The sequence below is a fragment of the Myotis daubentonii genome, chromosome 1, assembly GCF_963259705.1.
Source record: "Myotis daubentonii chromosome 1, mMyoDau2.1, whole genome shotgun sequence".
Taxonomy (NCBI): domain Eukaryota; kingdom Metazoa; phylum Chordata; class Mammalia; order Chiroptera; family Vespertilionidae; genus Myotis; species Myotis daubentonii.
In genome coordinates this window covers 29,170,989-29,187,980 of record NC_081840.1, presented here as the reverse complement: position 1 = coordinate 29,187,980, position 16,992 = coordinate 29,170,989, and the positions used below count along the sequence as shown (strand labels likewise).

General features: G+C 38.0%; 1 protein-coding gene across 9 annotated transcripts in view; it reads left to right on the top strand.

Annotated features, from left to right (window-relative positions):
• The window catches only part of FUT8 (fucosyltransferase 8), a 238,012-nt gene that overhangs the window by 179,459 nt on the left and 41,561 nt on the right, over window positions 1–16,992 (top strand). For all 9 annotated transcript variants that reach the window (XM_059693336.1, XM_059693370.1, XM_059693389.1 and 6 more), the window contains one exon: window positions 10,077–10,314. In XM_059693336.1, the coding sequence (XP_059549319.1) occupies window positions 10,077–10,314 (238 nt within the window). The remainder of the gene's footprint in view (window positions 1–10,076; window positions 10,315–16,992) is intronic.

Below are 16,992 nucleotides of genomic sequence, written 5' to 3'. Positions count from 1 at the left end.
TCACAGCTTACAGGTTTTATAAATAATCTGTAGGTAACATCACCCTTAGTGATGAAAGACTAAATGCTTTTTCCCTAATATTAGAAATGAAGCAAGGATGACTACTATCACCACTTCTATTCAACACAGTATTGGAAATTCTATGCAGTGCAATAAGACACGACAAAAGGAAAAATGGCATATGTACTAGAAAAAAAATTCCTATTTGCAGGTGGCATGATTGTCTGTCTACAAGGTAAATCCCAAGTAATTTACTAAGCAACAATAACTACATGACAATAAACTCATAAAGCAAATAAGTGAATTTAGCAAAGTCACGAGATACATGATCAGCACACTAAATCAATTATGAATTGACATCCTAGCAAGAAACAATTAGGCCCTGGCTGGGTGACTCAGTGTGTAGACAAGTGCTATAAGTACCAATAGTACCCTGAAGAATAGCACTTTGCAGGATGGAAGAGCTGGCAAAACAGTATAAATTACTCTGACTTTTATTTAAAACTAGAGGCCCAATGCACGAAATTCGTGCAAGGGCCTTGGCCTCAGCCCCCACCCACCACTGCTGCAGCCAAGGGCCTCTGCCATAGCCCCCACCCACTGTGGCTTTGTCTGTAAGGATGGACGTCCAGTTTAATTAGCATACTATGCTTTTATTAGAGGCCCAGTGCATGAAATTCATGCATGGTCGGGGGGAGGGGGGCGTTCCTCAGCCCGGCCTGCACCCTCTCCAATCCGGGACCCCTCAAGGGATGTCCGACTGCCGGTTTAGTCCCGATCCCCTAAACTAGCAGTTGGACATCCCTCTTGCAATCTGGGACTGCTGGCTCCTAACCGCTTGCCTGCCTGCCTGATCACCCCTAACTATTCTACCTGCCTGCCTGATCGACCCTAACTGCCTCTGCTTTCCTGATCGCCCCCTAACTGGTCCCCTGCCAGCCTGGCTGCTCCCTAACTTCCCCCCTGCCAGCCTGGTCACCCCCTAAATGTACAGAAGGAAGTCGGACATCCGGAAGATGTCTGATCGATCCAGTCTAATTATCATATTTCCCTTTTATTAGTATAGACTAGTGGCTCAGTGCATGAAATTCGTGCATGGGGGAAGGAGGGTGTCTCTCAACCCGGCCTGCACCCTCTCCAATCTGAGACCCTTAGGGGGATGTCTGACTGCCGGTTTAGGCCAGATCCCTGTGGGATTGGACATCCTTCTCGCAATCTGGGACCACTGGCTCCTAACCGCTCACCTGCCTGCCTGCCTGATCACCCCCAACTCCCCCCACCCACCGCGCCAGACTGCTTGCCCCAAACTGTCCCCCAGCTGGCCAGACTGAGCCCAACTGCCCCCCCCATCCGCCCCCCGCTGGCCTGCTCATCCCCACCTGTCCCCCCTGCTGGCCTGCTCACCCCCAACTGCCCCCCCCCCACCAGCCAGCTCACTCCCAACTGCTCCCCCGTGCCAGCCTGATCTCCCCTAACTGCCTCTGCCTTGGCCCACCACCATGGCTTTGTCCAGAAGGACATATGGAAGGCCTTCTGGTCTAATTAGCATATTACTCTTTTATTAGTATACTAGAGGCCCGGTGCACAAAAATTTGTGCACTCGGTGAGGAGGGGCGTCCCTCAGCCCGGCCTGTGCCCTCTCGCAATCTGGGACCCCTCGGGAGATAATGACCTGCTGGCTTAGGCCTGCTCCCAGGTGGCAGAGGGCAGGCCCAATCCCTAGGTGCAGCCCCTGGTCAGGCTCAGAGCAGGGCCGATTGGGGAGTTGGGGCGCCGCCCCCTGTCATGCACAGAGCAGGGCGATCGGGAGGTTGTGATGCCGCCCTCAGTCACGCTCAGGGTAGGGCCGATTGGGGGGTTGGGGCACCGTCCCCTGTCACACTCAAGGCAGAGTCGATGGGGAGGTTGCGGCGCCACCCCCTGTCATGCACAGAGCAGGGCCAATCAGGGGGTTGGGGCACTGTCCCCTGTCACTCACAGAGCAGGGCGCATCAGGGGGGATGGGGCTCTGTACCCTGTCATGCACAGAGCAGGGCCCATCAGGGGGTTGGGGCGCCGCCCTCTATCACCCACAGAGCAGGGCCGATCAGGGGGTTGGGGCACCGCCACTCTCACACTCAGGGCAGGGCCAATGGGGAGGTTATGGCTCTACCTGGTCACACACAGAGCAGGGCCCGTGGGGGGGTGGGGTGGGGCGCCGCACCCTGTCACACACAGAGCTGCGGGGCGATCAGGGAGTTGGGGAGCTCCCCCCTATCAGACACAGAGCAGGGCTGATCAGGGGGTTGGGGCGCCTTCCCCTGTCACAAACAGAGCAGGGTGGATAGGGAGGTTGTGGCCCCGCCCACTGTCACACACAGAGCCACAGGGCCATCAGGGGGTTTGGGCGCTGCCCCCTGTCATGCTGATCCCGGTGCTGGGAGGCATATTACCCTTTTACTATATAGGATAGAGGCCTGGTGCACGGGTGGGAGCCGGCTGGTTTGCCCTGAAGGGTGTCCTGGATCAGGGTGGGGGTCCCCACTGGGCTGCCTGGCCAGCCTGGGTGAGGGGATGATGGCTGTTTGCAGCTGGTCACACACCCTTCAGGGTGGGGGTCCCCACTGGGGTGCCTGGCCAGTCTGGGTGAGGGGCTGAGGGCTGTTTTCAGGGTGGGGGTGACTGAAACTCCCAACCGCTCCTTTTTTTTCTTTTTTATTCTGGGCCAGCTTTAGCTTTGAGGCTTGGCTCCAGCTCTTAGGCCTCCGCTGCTGAAAGTAGGTTTCTGGCCTTTGCTTACAATGTTGCGATCCTGCTGGCTAAAGCCCGCGGACTTAAGCAGGTTTCTGGGGTTTTGTTTAGCGTCTATATTTGTAACATAGTTGCTTAGAGTTGCAGCTCAGAGGCCTGCAGTGGCATGCGGGGAACGTTGAAGTCCTCCGTCACTGAAGCAAGCAAGCCTCATGTTAGTTTCAAGCTGCCTGGCTGCCGGCCGCCATCTTGGCTGGCAGTTAATTTGCATATTGCCCTGACTAGCCAATGGGAAGGGTAGCGGTCGTACGCCAATTACCATGTTTCTCTTTTATTAGAGAGGATTTTATTATAGATAACAAAACATCTGCAGCAGCCTCTGCACAGGAGCAAAGTTTCAACCAGGCTTTCCCTGTTGTATCTGCTATCTTCATCTTTTAAAAAAATTTATCTTTATTGTTGAAAGTATTATAGATGTCCCTCTTTTACCCTCATGACCCCCTCCACCACATCCTTCATCTTTTGATACTATGTAAAACAGGGCTAGCCATTCTGGAGCTTGCTTTTACTTTTCTCCTTCTTTCCCCCTTCTCCCTTCTTTCTCTTATCCTGTTCCCCATTTTTTTCCTCTCTTTCTTCCTCTTTCCCCCCTTTTCTTCTTCCTTTCTTTCCCCTTTTCCATACTACTTCCTCTTCACACCTATTTTTTTTAAAGAGTATCTGCCATGTCATCCTGTGTTTTGGTTTTGAGGAAGGAAAGCCTACTGGGTCCTGTTAAGTAAAATGATGGTGGAGGACCTTTCTAAAATTCAACCTTAATTTTTTAAGCATGCTATTTTTAACATGACCAGTTCAGCTGGTTCTGAGATCTGGGTATCAGGCTGTAAACTGATAGAGAAAAATTGATGAGATGTGCATTCATGTAGAATTGGCAGAATCTAGCTCCTCCAGTAACTAAACTTTTCTTTTCTAGCATTGGAAGGAGTTTTGTTTACATTAGATTCTTGAACGGGAGAATTAGACTTGGATACATCTCATTCTTTCTCTGCCTTTCCTTTGTGGTGCATGTGGTAGCAGAAAATATTACCAAGTTTGCTCTGGTGTACACACATCTGTCTACCCTGGGGTAGAAGTTTTTTAGAGACCACCTGGAACACACAGAGATATTGTCTCAAAGACCCTGAGTGGAAGAAAGCACCACGTTTATTTGTTGCATTTTACTGAATTTGTAGGATTTTTTTTGAGTGGCTTTAAAATATTCAGTAGAGACTTCTAGGCAAAGAGCAAAACAGGGCAATTATTGCAGTACTTATGAAGATAAGCTTTCCTTCTCTGTAACTGTATAGTAACTATCTGTCTTTGCTTCATCTGTCAGGACAACAGTCTGTAAACTATGTATCTTGATATCTTTTCTCCATTAAGTTTTCACACTTAAAGGTTTATAAATACCCACAGGGAAATGATTTCCTAAAGAACTTAGTAGCTTACTTGTGCCACAGCTATTGTGTTGTCCTTACTATTTGCAACCCCATTGTTCTCTGCTGGAGGAGTGGAAAGCACAACTCCATACCATCTTAACTTTGTCATGAAGATTTTCCTGTTTAATATGGTAAGAGACAATAATTTCTGGTCTTGGCTTTTAAAAATAAGAATACTTTTCAAGGTGTGTTTTTTTTCATGATTATTAACTATGCCCAGAGTCTTCATTTTAATTACCATGATGCAGTACTTCAGTTCTCTTATTTGCTTCATTACCTTTTCTGCTTTGGTTCTGAAAATAATTTTAGAGAAATAAAATCAGATTGTTTCCAATATGCTGACATGCTTTCACCACTGTTGATGAATCTTTTCTTCATTACCAACACAAAGCTAGATATTGTAATTTTAAAAAACAAGTGAAAAAGTGTTTAGTCTTATGATTAGATCAGGCAAAGAGCATGTTAATATTTAACTTACCTGGCTCATTCCTTTGTTTTTTTCCTGACCTCCTTTGCTCGAAATAGGAGCTATCTACCTAGGGCTTAACTCTTCCCTACAGAAGGAATGTTGTTAGAGAGGAGCTGGAAGGATTCCCAGTGTTCCAGTTTTTAATCCTTAAGTGTGTAAGTTCTTCAACCATAAAAAGATGAAAGAACACATAGGATAAAGCTCCTTGATGTTGGTTTGGCAGTGAAATATATATAAACACAAAAAGCACAAGCAACCAAAGCAAAAATCAACAAGGGGGACTACATCAAATTGAAAAGCTTCTGCACAGCAAACGAAACAATGAACAAAATGAAAAAGTAATCTATGGAATGGGAGAAAATAAATAGTTGCAAACCATATATCTGATAAGGGGTTAACATCCAGAATATATAAGGAACTTCATAGTAAAAAAAAAAACAACAGCCATAATGAAAATATGGACATAGGAGTGGTCAACAGATTCTTAAGCATCAATGAAATGCAAACACCTGAGATGCACAATGAGATATCACCTTATACCTGTTAGAATGGCTGCTATAAGAAAGACAAAAGATAGCAAATTTGTTGAGAATGTGGAGAAAGGGAACTCTCATGCACTGTTGGTGGGAATGTAAATGGGTACAATCATCACGGAAAAAATATAGAAGTTCCTAAAAAAAACCTTAAAACTACCATATTATACAGCAATCCCACTTCTGAGTATCCAAAGGAAATGAAATCACTATCTTGAAAAGATATCTGCAGCCATAGGTTCATTGCAACATTATCTACAGTAACCAAGATATGGGAACACCTATGTGGCATACCATCAATAGACGAATGGATCAAGAAAACGTGTGTGTGAGGGAATGTTATTCACCCATAAAATAGAAGAAAATCCTGCTATTTGTGACAACACAAATGAACCTGGAAGACATTATGCTAAGTGATATAAGACAGAAAGACAAATACTGCATGATCTCACTTACATGTGTAATCTAAATGAGTCAAATGCGTAAAAACAGAGTAGCACAGTAGTTACCAGGGGCAGGAAGGTGGAGGAAATGGGGAGATGTTGGTCAAAGGGTACAAGGTTCAGTTATGTAGGATAAGTTCTAGAGATCTAATGTACGACCTGGTGACTAGTTAATAATACTGTATTACATACTTGAAATTGGCTAAGTTGTCATTGTTTTTGTCTAAGTACATGAAATTCAGTTGAACTAATCTTTTTATTAAGCATATACTACTTGCAAGAGATGCCTGGAAATAGTATGTTTAACTTATTTTGACTAAATTTTTGTTGTTGTTAATTTAGCCTGTTTGTGCAATGTTTTGGTCTATAATTACTGGGCAGAGAAATGAGGGAAATTACATTGTAGCTGGGAAATTTTCCTCCGTAGAGGCTTTTATTTGTGTGTACAGAAAATGTAAATAGTCATGGCAAAAGGCTTTATCTGTGATTTAATTTAAAAGCCATGGAATCAGTACCATTTCATAATATTACATCATTAACTTACAATTACTACTAATTTACTAAGTGAAGGCAGTAGAAAACTTCTAAATCCTAGCAGTGCCAAAGTAATATAATAATGGCTGTTGTTTACTAGTCAATTCAAAATTATTATTTTTTTTTAGCAAAGTAGAAATTAAGCTGGCTTTCTAATTTGAACTATGTCCAACAGTAACTTTCAATATTTTAAAGTAAAACATTTCAGCATTATGATGGTACCTTTAGTGAATTAGTAATCATTTAGGTTTAAGAGATGCTGCTTCCCTTAATGTGCCATCTTAGTTAGAGTCAGATTGATTTAAATTTACTTCCCAATGTTGATTTACAACTATAGGATAGTGAGAGCCAACATAGCTTTTAGTTCTGTTGAGCTAGGGTCATTCTTGGGAATTAACAGTATCAGAAGAAATGCCTCAGAGATTATTTAAAAATATATACAAAACTGAAGAAAAGGAAACTGAATACAGAAGAAACCTGTATTATCTTAAGTCCTCATTTTTTAATTCATATATACTATGGTGATAGCTTTGTTGCAGAATTATAACTGTAAAAATGTTACGTAATACTTAGCTTGCTCATGATTGGGCCACCTTGTAGCACTAAATACAAAGGGTATTGTATTTATCCACTGTGAAATAATGTTTCTTAATATTATGAGGATAAATGAAATATGTTTGAATTAGCTTTGAGCATACAGTATGTCATTAGTTTCATAGTATTTTTGTGAAGGAAGGATAGGTGAGCAGGTGGCAAAGATTGTGGAGGGAGGTTATTTTTGTCACAATATTTAGTTTACAAATTAAAGCAAAACCACACAATTGAATTAATAACAAATGTTTTACTTTAAAATATTGAAACTTACTATTGGACATAGTTCAAATTAGAAAGCCAGCTTAATTTCTACTTTGCTAAAAATAATAATAATTTTGAATTGACTAGTAAACAACAGCCATTATTATATTACTTTGGCACTGCTAGGATTTAGAAGTTTTCTACTGCCTTCACTTAGTAAATTAGTAGTAATTGTAAGTTAATGATGTAATATTATGAAATGGTACTGAATTAGAGAAAACTGTCTCTCAAGCCTCTCCTTGCAAAGTTCTTTAACTAGAGCATGTTGTTCCAAGTAATTTTGACAAATTTGCCTCATATTTTTAAAACTTTAATAGTCATCACCATTGCAAGGAGCAAGAATGTATGTGCCTTTTTAGGAGTCTGACTTTAAGAAGACCCTATACACAAAAATCCCATGTTATAAATATGATTTATAGAGTTCATAGTTTTACTTTGCTCTTCACAATTATTCTTTACAATATGGACTTCCATTGACTAATGAAAATAGTACTTTTTTTCTTAGCATTTTATAAACACAATAAATTATGTATTTTAAGGTTTAGCATAAATGCAGTTTTATTCATAACTCTTTCCAGTCCACCTGAAAGTGATTTTTTCCCAATGGAAGTCCATACTGTTCCTTAATTTCTTGTTTATCACAGTCTTAGAACATTCAAATAGTCTATTATTGTAGTTATTGATACATATGATTTCTTATTCTATTGGATTATCATCTCCCACGTTTTATTGTATATATTAAGTGTTTAATAAATATTAAGTAAGCAAAAGTTTACCTTAGTCAGTGAGTGAAACTCAAGGCAGAAGAAGAGAAAAATGAGTGAGATTCTCTTCCAGTGGACTAAGGGGGAGGGGGAGGGGGGATTACATTTTCAATCTGTATTTTCCCAATCTTTTACTCCCAAATAAGAATTACTTCCTAGTGAGTTTCCTTTTAAAGGGACTATATTGTAATCTATGCACATAGTAATTGTGTGTGTGTGTGTGTGTGTGTGTGTGTGTGTGTGTGTGTGTGAGCGAGAGAGGAGAGAGAGAGAGAGAGAGAGAGAGAGAGAGAGAGAGAGAGAGAGAGAGAAGGAGGAAGGAGTGCCATAAAAGGTGAGGGAGTGGAAAGATCAAAATAATCAGAATATAGAACAAAACAATATGCCTGCATTCTTGCATAACTGGTAGAGAAATATAAAAGGGAGTGTGCATTAGGCACACTAGAAACAAAAGCAGATTTTATAAAAAATAGCTACCCTATTAAAGCATGATTAAAACTTCTTTTAGTATTGAGGCCCTTCTGTATATTGTTTTTTTTTCCTTTTTATTGATTTATTGGGGTGACATTGGTTAATAAAATTATATAGGTTTCCGGTGTATGATTCTATAATATGCTATCTATATATTGTATTGTGTGTTCACCACCTCAGGTCAAATCACTCCTTCTATATATTCTTGCTTCTGAATGAGGCATGCTTTCAAATTTTTGGCAGACATCAACCAGGGTCAATGGTAATTGACAAAAACTAGCCCCTTCCCTCTGGTACCCATCACACTGTTGTTTGTGTCCATGAATTTCAGTTTTATATACCACATAGATTGTCAAATTTAAAAAGTGACAGCAGTCAACACAACAAAAGCCAGATGGTATGGAATGAATCAAAATTATACTTTTTTTTTCAGATCTGCCAAAAAATATATATTTTTTGGTGTACTGCAGAATTTTAGTAATTAGTTTATGTGTGCCATGAGATGAAAAAGGTTAAAAATCGCTGGTATATGTTCTGCTTTGATAGAAAAAGGCTAGCCTGCATGGCACATTGGAATGTGGAAAACAACCTCTTCTGAAAGTAACTGTTGCATATCTCCTTCTCAGCTTTTCCTTCAGAAACGTTTTACAGCCTCGCTGTCCTAGCCTTTGTTTCTAGGGATCTCTTCTTGACAAAACAGGTAATATCCTTAGAAAACAGTGGTAGATTTGTGATTTGTTGACTGCTTTATTCAAGGCTCATCTAAATTGAGAACTAGTAGTTCCTTCGCTTCTTGCTTTGTGGAAGAGAAGATTCTGTTCCTGCACGCATCCGTTCTTTCTCCTCCCTTTCAGACAAAACAGCTTCAAAAACTTCTCAGGCTAAGGAGTCCTTGTCAGACAAACTTTTACTTGAAGAACTAAGATGCTTAGGGAGGTTTAGCAGCAGCTGATATGAATCACAGCAGAATTGATGTATTAGAATGGAAAAAGAAGTTCTCGAATTAGCTAAGCCCATTGTACCCACTGTTAGATAGTATTGAGTGTACATTATCCAGATAAAGCTGGATTCTGTGCTTTATAAAATATACTGGATCAGTCCTGGCTTATATGATTTATGCACTTTCTGTTCACCTCAGAGCAAATATAAAAACAGCTAAATGAATCTCCTAATTAAAAAGTGGCTTACCACATTCTCAAGACAGTTAATATAGAACATGTTCTGCATTTTATTGTGAAAATTACTAGTAACTGTCAAAATTGGTGTGTTTTTTTTAAGTTCCATGACTGATATTTTATAATTGTTGAACTCAGATATCATTTTACTCAGTGGCTTTACTTCCGTAATGATTTTGTTCATGACATCTAGAACTCTGGAAATAGGGGGAATTAGTAGGTATATTATAATTTTTCCTTTAAAATGACTTCAGTTTCATCAGGGAATATAAGCTCAGAATGCTGAATTGCAGCTGAAATAAATATCTCAGTGTACACAGCTTTGAGTTCAGAGATGTTCTGCATGATAGAGAAGTGAAAATAGTATTCTTTTAAATGTTACTGCTTAGTTTTATGTTTGTTTTGTGGTTCCCAAGTAACTGGTTTTTTTTCACTGCCATCTCCGTAAGTGTGCACATAAAATATTCAGTAGATTTTTGAAATTTGATCTTTAAAGCTCGATTCTTTGCCTTATAAAATATACTGGATCAGTCCTGGCTTATATGAGTTATGTACTTGTCATCTATGAAGAGAAGTTGCTCTGTACAGCTTATCTTCACCTTTATTTCTCTTCCTCCCTGACAGAATCCCAAGGACTGCAGCAAAGCCAAGAAGCTAGTGTGTAATATCAACAAAGGCTGTGGCTATGGCTGTCAACTCCATCATGTGGTCTACTGCTTCATGATTGCATATGGCACCCAGCGAACACTGATCTTGGAGTCTCAGAATTGGCGTTATGCTACTGGTGGGTGGGAAACTGTGTTTAGACCTGTAAGTGAGACCTGCACAGACCGATATGGCATCTCCACAGGACACTGGTCAGGTAAGAAGCCTGTGTACAGCATGTCAGATTCTCTGGGTTGAACTGCCACATAACTAGATCATCAGATTTCTTTGTACAACTTTATGGCTCATAGTCCTCTTTTTCTCTGAATCCATGAATGCTGTGCATTATCCAGATAAAATCTAAAACAGTATTTTATTTAAAAAGTGTTTCACGATCTATTTCATTTTTCATGTTTATTTTCATCTGGATTTAGCAAAATCACTAAGCTTATTCAAGGAATGCAATTTATGCTTACGATGATGATGATGATGGTGATGGTGATATACCTTTTACTTTTTAGGGTGATTCCACACTATTGACTTCAGTTAATTCTCATAATTATCTTGTAAGTAACATTGACCTGAGGTTTTAAAACTTCAGCATGCCTGAGACTCACCTGGAAGGCTTGTTAAAACAGTAGGACTGGGTGGGGCCTGAGAATTTGCATTTCTGACAGTTGCCAGACCCAGGGACCAAACTTTGTGAACCAGTGAGGCACCTTTATCTCTGTTTTACAGTTAAGGACAGTGAGGCCTAATTTGATTATGCAATTTTACATTTTATTCAGGAAACATTTGATAACAAATAGTGTGATTAAGGTACTATACTAGGCATTATAAGTGATATAAAGATCAATAAGAAATTTCTCTCCTAAGTTCTAGAGCAGTGAAGATGAACCTATGACAAGCGTGTCAGAGGTGACACGCGAACTCATTTTTTTGGTTGATTTTTCTTTGTTAATTGGCATTTAAATATATAAAATAAATATGAAAAATACAAGTCTTTGTTTTACTATGGTTTCAAATATCAAAAAAATTTCTATATGTGACATGGCACCAGAGTTAAGTTAGGGTTTTTCAAAATGCTGACACGCCGAGCTCAAAAGGTTCGCCATCACTGTTCTAGAGGGAATAGAATATATAGTTTCTTATTGCAAGTCTATTTCTGCAATGATGGTCTTTAAACAAGGTCTAAAATTGGGGTACCTTTGCTAAAAATACTGTCTTTAGCCCTGACCGGTTTGGCTCAGTGGATAGAGCATCGGCTTGCGGATTGAAGGATCCCAGGTTCGATTCCAGTCAAGGGCATGTACCTTGGTTGCGGGCACATCCCCAGTAGCGGGTGTGCAGGAGGCAGCTGATCGATGTTTCTCTCTCATCAATGTTTCTAGCTCTCTATCCTTCTCCCTTCCTCTCTGTAAACAATCAATAAAATATATTTCTAAAAAAATAAAAATTAAAAAAATACTGACTTTATCATTATGTAATTTTGAGGAAGTTACTTAACCTAGACCTTAGTTTCCTCATCATTAAAATGAAAAGTAATAATTTACTTACCTCTTTGAGTTGTTGTAGGAGTAAATGAAATAATACATGTGATGTACTTAACACAGCACCTGATATATGAGCTCTATTAATTGTTAGCTATCATTAATAGCCTTTATTCATTGAACAAATACACATTGAGTGTCTACAGTGTGGAAAATACTGAACTAAGTTATTAGATGAAATGCTGAGCAAAACAATAGACTGTCTCTACACTCACATTTTGTGAGAAGTCAAACTTTTCAAAAGGCTGAGACATTTCAGTTAATATAATTTCTCATGGAGCTGACCACTTTTTTCACAAGTTAAAACACTAGATGTGGAATAGGGAGCCATGTCATTGGCAAAGTGATAACTTTAGTTCCTTTGTTTCTTTTTGCCTCCTTTGGAAAATATCAGATAATACCTGATACTTCACAGAAGTGGTCAGAAAAGCTAATTGGATAATTTCTATAAAGTGCTTTAAAAGGTTCTATATGGACTTAAAGTATTATCTTGTGATGTGAGTTTTGTCTTCATTAGGATGATTTAAGAGCCTTATTCTATATATCAAAAAGTGAAAAGTTGGCCTCACTAGACTTATCAAATTTAGTGTATAGCTAGGCCTTGCCTGTATGCTACAACTAGTTATTTGGTTTGTTTGATTTTTAATCCCTATATATTTTGTACGTCAGGATATGAAGATTAAAATGACTTGAATTTGAAACATTCATAATTTCTTAATCTTAAAATTAAATAGGTTCTAGAAATCATTCTTTATGTGGAATCTAAGGCCTAATAGATAATAAGTTACTTATACAACTTATAAATAACAGAACTCTGGTTAGTACTCTTGCTTGTACCTACCTCCAGTCTAAGTCCTTCCCAGTATACACATGCCAGGCACCTTACCTAACAGAATAATGATCAGAAACATAGAAACTCCTAAATGTTTGGGAACTTAATAAAATGACTAATTTTAATATCCCTACCCTCTTATTTTTTCTATCCTGTAACTTTTTCCAAACTTTCCATATAATTTCCAGTACTGAAAAGTTTCAGTGGTATTTTACTCTGTCATTTGCAGTTCCTGATTAAAGAAGTTATTTTATCATGGTAGCACAGAATTATAATTTTAATTAAATAGATCTTTCCTTTATCACTACAGGTATTGTATAAAATAATATATTTTTCTTCATGCCAGTCAATTAAACTGCCTTTTGGACACATTTAATTAATTAAACTAGTGATTATTTTCAATATGCTTGCAGAACTTATCATAACTAAAATAATTTAGATGATAATCTTGAATCTAAAAGAAAAAAGATTTATGTTGGAGCATAGCAAAGTATGGTTCCCATCCACTTCTGTTTCTGTTTTTATATTAGTACATTATCTATGTATGCACCTTTTGGAAAAACTAGCCCATTTCTAGATTTAGAGAAACAGAATGAAATTTAATAAGGTCTTTGACATTAATTCTTTAGTTAGCCATACATCAATTGTATCTGTTATTGTTCTGACTTGTACAAAGAATCTTGGGATATTTCCTTTGGCACAACTGTCACGAAATTATTATTGTTCATACGTACTTGACATGATGTGCCTGCAGGTGGAATTTAGTGTTCAATTCCTGTTCAAATCTGTCACCAGTACAGGAATTAGTATGCAATCTAATTATTTCAGTAGCTAAATCATACCTTGTAGGTGGAGTTCTATTTTTCTTCTTCATTATTTTATATTTGTATATGAAACCGTATCCTATATAGTAATTTGGTCAAGTGAAGCAAAATATTAAAAATTATGCTTCCCATTAAAATTATCATAATATTTTCCATCATCTATTGATGTTTATTCTAACATTGCTGATAAAATAATCAATTTAATTTCTTATATCACAAAATGTTTCCTAAACCTAAACTAACTATATATAACAGGTGTGATTCTTCCTAATAGATTACTTATGATAATTCAGAATGGGAATCTTGGTATTTAATGGTTTGAAATATCTTTCAACAGTTATCAATTTGTTTAAAGTACATTGACTGTTGTAGGCTATGTATGAGGACCAGCTTCTGAAATGCTTTTATAGTTGATATAAACACTCTTGAATAGATGACTTGGCAATAGAGAACCTCAACCATTTAAACTTAGTTTTCTGCTGTTGCTTTGCTTTCTTTTTTAATTCTAAAAATTGAACATTTATTTAGATTAGCAATTAAACCACTTTGGCTATTTTGTATTTCCTTCTCATCTTTTTCCCACTGTCTTAATAAATATGTAATAAATTGAACTGAATTACTTAGTTTGATAGATCTAATTGAAAAACATTCTTTTAAGTGAAAATAATGACTAGTAAGAAACAGTGTTTGTAGATGTGATAAAATCTAATGCCTTCGAGTGTCTGATTTAAGTACCTGTTTGGGTAGATTGCCATTTGCTATAGTATTTAGTTATCTAAACTGGACGGTTACTTTTTTTCCATACCTCATTTAAAAAAACTCTTGCTCAAAGTGTTTTATTTGGGATCTTTATATGGAGGGAGCCTTAAAATAAGAATAATTTTAGAAAAGAATGTGCTATGTGCCAGACACCACGCTGGGCTACATGAAGGAGGCAAGCAGCTGAATGAACAATTAACATATATTGAGATATGGGTAAATTGATAGTACTCTATCAGTAAATTTAGTTAAATCCATTCCCTCACATTGTTACACATATTTTTCTTACAATGAGAATTTTTAAAATTTGCTCTTAGCAACTTTAAATTTTATAATACAGTATTGTTAACTATAGTCACCATGCTGTATATTACATCCCCAGAACTTGTCTTTTAATTGGAAGTTTGTACCTTTAAACCACCTTTCCCCTTTTCTTGAATCTCTGCACCTCCCTGCCTCTGGCAACCACCAAACTATACTCTGTCTGTGAAATTATTATTACTTTTTAGCTTCCACATATAAGTGAAATCATATAGTCTTTCTGTTCTGACTTATTTTACTTAGAATAATGCCCTCCAGGTCTGTCTATGTTGTCACAAATGGCAGGATTTTCTTTTTCATGGCTGAGTAATATTGCAAGATAGATGTATGGATGGGTGGATGGATAGATAGATAGATAGATAGATAGATAGATAGATAGATAATGTGGCTTAGAATCTATAGCATAATATGCTAGTTAGGATAGTCTATGGATATGCTTCTCTGTAGTATTTTTATAGTAATATTTTCAATCTTTGGTGATTAATTAATAGGAACTTGAAATAAGTGCATGTAATATTTTAGATTCCTTATGCTGATTCCTTTCCATATTTAATCTTAGTTCTATTGTTTTTAGCTTTCAAAACTTCAGTAATTTTAGTTTTTGAACCCCAGTGTAGCTCTGAAAAACAAAACAAAACTCATGATACTGAATGCCTACCTCCCTATCCACATTTATAGGGCTCTAATCACAAGGGGAATATGATTAACAGGCATAAAAGGTATTAAGATGATTTTTCACATACAGTTTATGTTCTTTATCTGTGTTCAGTAAAACACTTTAAGACGCACTGTTCTATTGAATTTTTAGCTGTTTATTTTATGTTGAGGGAGCCTCCAGATGGCAACAGGGCCTAGATCGTCTGGGTTATTTACACAATGCCAACCACTTGACCACAGCATAATAAATGCAATAAAAGAATCACATAAAATCCACCTTTCCTGTATTCCAATCTAAATCTCAAACAATTACTCTGTAAGCTATGGTAGGCACTTTTACCAAGTTGTAGATTTTTTGCCTGCCCTGTGTAGCTCAGTGGTTGAGTGTCAACCCATGAACCAAGAGGTCACATTTCGATTCCCCATCAGGGCACATGCCCACTTTTGAGCTCAATCTCCCAGTAGGGGGCATGTAGGAGGAAGCCAATTGATGATTCTCATCATTGATATTTCATTCTATCTCTCCCTCTCCCTTCCTCTCTCTGATTTCAATAAAAACATTTTTTTTAAAATTGTAGGTTTTAAAAAAAATCTCTTAAGATTGAGTATTTTTAGCAATATATTCTGCCCTTTTTGCACAAAGTTCTGGTAGAACCAGTTTAGAGATAAAAAAGAGGTATGATTTAGGAAATAGGAATATATAATTAGCATCAAAGTCATTATGGAGTAGAAACTATTTCATTTGAAAAGTTTTCTAAATCCTTTCAGAACCTATTTAAGGTTGCTATCTTCTATATATATAAAAGCCAAAAAAAAAAAAAAAAAAAAGCCTAAGTAACTGTTCGACCCATCACTATGACATGCACTGGCCACCAGGGGGCAGATGCTCAACGCAGGAGCTGCCTCCTGGTGATCAGTGCACTCCCACAGCCAACCTCCTGTGGCGGCCAACCTCTCACGGTCCCCCCCCCCCCCAAACCCCGACTGGCCAGCCCTGATCAGGACTGGGCAAGATGGCCCCGATCGCCCCAATCGCCGGCCAGGCCAAGGAGTTCCACCCGTGCACTAATTCGTGCACCGGGCCTCTAGTGTAATATCATTCAGGTGCTCTTATTTCCTGTGGGATGTCTGGGCCACAAGCTTTAATACGTGCCTCAGAAATTATCAGTGTTTTTGTAAATACTGATATACCTTTTATGTTACAAGTGGGTTTCTTAAAGATTTGCTACACATTGAGTTATTAAATATCAAGTCATGTTTTAAACATTCTAGTGATGCTATATAAATGATTCCCAAAGGAAATTCTTTCATAAAGGATATTTTTGCTAATATAGGATAGTAGTCTCCTGATTCATCACTAGTTTCCTCCTTCCCTTCTTTAAATGTTTTAGATTTTTCTGTTTTCCTGAGGCACACCTATGTAAGTCTTTGAAGCTCAGTCACATATGACTTTTGATTCAAACAAAGTATATAAAAATAAGAATGCAATCATTCAGTAGCATTTTGATAAGTCTTATTTATTTACAACACATAGATCACATTCAAGAATGTTTAGAATGATTCTACAAATAAGATAATTGTTGAAAAGCTAAAGATAGTTACAAATGCTTCCTAGCCTTTTGGTTAATTTTATATGCCAGAGGTCTGGATATGCTATAAATCTTGAATTTTCTTACCTCTCTTCCTCGGCTATGTATAAATTATAGGCTAATTTCTTGGAATAGGAAATAGTAATAGTCCATGAACTTTAGTAGAATTATACATATCCTTTTATTCCCTCCAAAAGAATATTGCTCAATTAGAAAACTCAATAGAGGTTCATACATTAGCTGAAAGTATAATATACATTTTATATATGTGTAACTTATTTAAATAATAGACTTTCCTTCTCACACATTTTCCTTGCCTTTAGCAAAAGATCAGAAGCAGATTACAGAATTGTAAACATTCCT